The 2,047-nt window shown below is 56.5% G+C and overlaps 1 protein-coding gene across 1 annotated transcript in view; it reads left to right on the top strand.

Moving 5' to 3' along the window:
* The window catches only part of MLXIPL (MLX interacting protein like), a gene marked incomplete at its 5' end in the record, with an annotated part of 9,984 nt that overhangs the window by 4,319 nt on the left and 3,618 nt on the right, over window positions 1-2,047 (top strand). Inside the window, one exon of the mRNA XM_021714820.1 lies at window positions 81-250. Coding sequence (XP_021570495.1) covers window positions 81-250 — 170 coding nt within the window. The remainder of the gene's footprint in view (window positions 1-80; window positions 251-2,047) is intronic.

The following is a 2,047-nucleotide window of genomic DNA, read 5'->3' as shown; positions in this document are numbered from 1 at the left end:
TCCAGGCCTACTCTCCTCCCACTGTTTCCAAGCCACAGCCTTGGCCCTAACTGCGACGGCCCTGTGTGTCTGAATTACAGATTTCCTCACCAGCTACCGCCCCCCGCAGACGCCCACGCCATCAAACTTCCTGGAGCCCCCCGGCTTCAACCCCGCGGCTGATTTCCTCTTTAGCAGTGGGATCTTAGGTCTGGAGGTGCCCCCTGCTGCCTCAGGCATGACCCACCTCTCAGGACATAGCCACCTGCAGGTAAGCTCCCACCCCATCCAACCCTGCCTGGCTCACCTGAGAGCTGTGCCCATGCCCGGGAGGTGTCAGGCACTCCCTGAATACCCAGTCTTGTGCTTGGAGACTGGAGGGGAAGAAAGGTGCCATCTCTGCCCTCTGGGAGGGCACAGTCCAGCCAAAAGGGGGACCCTATGGAGGAGGACTGGACAAAATGGGTGTGGGGGAGGGCTGAGGGCATGGGGACCACAGTAGCAGGCACCACCGAGGGCAGGAAGCTTGCGCTTCCTGGAGGAAGAGGCAGTTTTGGACCGGGTTGGCTTTGGATAGAAGGGACTAGTCGAGGGCAAGCCAGATGGGAGGAACAGCAGGAATGAAAGCAGGAGCAGAAAGCTGAGCATGGATGTTTAGGAAACAGTGAAGCCACCATTTTGGCTCGAGAGCGCTCAGCCCCAATTCAGATGTTGCCTCCCCGCTGCTGGGCTGTATGCCTTTTTCTCTCCAGCATCAGGCTTTTCAGACGCTCTTAGTTGTCGAGGGGTCTTTCTCCTCCACCACACAGTGAACGCCTTGTTGGAAGGGCCGTGTTTGCTTGCCTCTGCACCCTCCATACCTAGCACAGCTCAGACACAAAACAGCCCCCACTCTCACTGTCCAATGAGCGAACAAGTTGGGAATGAGTGAGTGTGTGGATGATGGCTATGTCGGTCCGGTGACTGCACAGGTGAGTGGGGGAACGAATGACTGTGTGAACGGGTGGGTGTGTTGGTGAATGCCTAGATACGTTGCAGAGGGCGGTGGGTGCACACACAGGTTGGTGACCATATGGAGAGGTGAGTGGTTGGTTGGATGGATGAGCTAGCAGGTGGATGCATACATGAGGAGTTGGATGAATCAGTGAATGGGCCGGTGGGTAAGCAATTGGCGAATGGACAGATGACAAGTGGATGGGTGGGTGATGGATGGGTCAGTGGGTGAATGGAGGAAGCAGAGACGGTGGGTGGATCGGTGAGTGCCTTAGTCCCTGGTGGGCTGGTGGAGAGATCGGTAGATGAGCTAGCTCTTAGCTGAAAGAGCAAAGAGGTGAGTGGATGGAAAATGCGTGGACGGATGGAGAGACTGGTGGACAAGTTCGTGGACGAATGGATGGGTAGGTGAGTCAGTCGCTGGACTGGTGGGTGAATTAGTAGATGAATGGATAAGTGGCTTGGTGGATGAAAGGATGGGCAGGAAGAATGATGTACTTTGCCGTGTCTAACTTACGCATAAATGTGTTCCACTCCCTCCTCCCATTAGAATATAATTTCCGCCAGGCTCGGTGGCTCAGCCTGTCATCCCGCGCCTTTGGGAGGCGGAGGCGAGTGGATTGCCTGAGCCCGCGGGTTCGAGACCCGCCTGGGCAGGCGAGACCTCATCTCTACAATCAATCAAAAAAAAAATCAGCCGGGCGTGGTAGCGCATACCTGTCATTCCGGCTACTCGGAAGGCGGAGGCGGAAGGATCGCCGGAGCCCAGCAGGACGAGGTTGCGGTGGCCGGGAGCGGCCGCTGCACTCCAGTCTGGGCGACCGAGGGAGACTCCAACTCAAAAAAAAAACAAAAAAAAAGAATATAATTTCCCTGCTCTGTGTATGTGTGTATGTGTGTGTGTGTGTGTGTGTGTGTGTGTGTGTGTGTGTGTCAGAAGGTGGGGATTCTTGCACCTGTCTCCCCAGTGCCCAGTCCAGAGCTCAGCCGGGGCAGGAGGCTGCCCGGTGGCTGCAAGGACGAGCTCTCTCCCCGGCTCTGAGTGTCTATCTGTCCCCCAACCAGGCTCGAAACA

The sequence above is a fragment of the Carlito syrichta genome, unplaced genomic scaffold, assembly GCF_000164805.1.
Source record: "Carlito syrichta isolate Samal-C Ts95f unplaced genomic scaffold, Tarsius_syrichta-2.0.1 Scaffold97166, whole genome shotgun sequence".
In the NCBI taxonomy this organism is placed as follows: Eukaryota; Metazoa; Chordata; class Mammalia; order Primates; family Tarsiidae; genus Carlito; species Carlito syrichta.
Note: the sequence above shows the minus strand (reverse complement) of the source record. Positions and strands in the feature narration are given on the sequence as shown.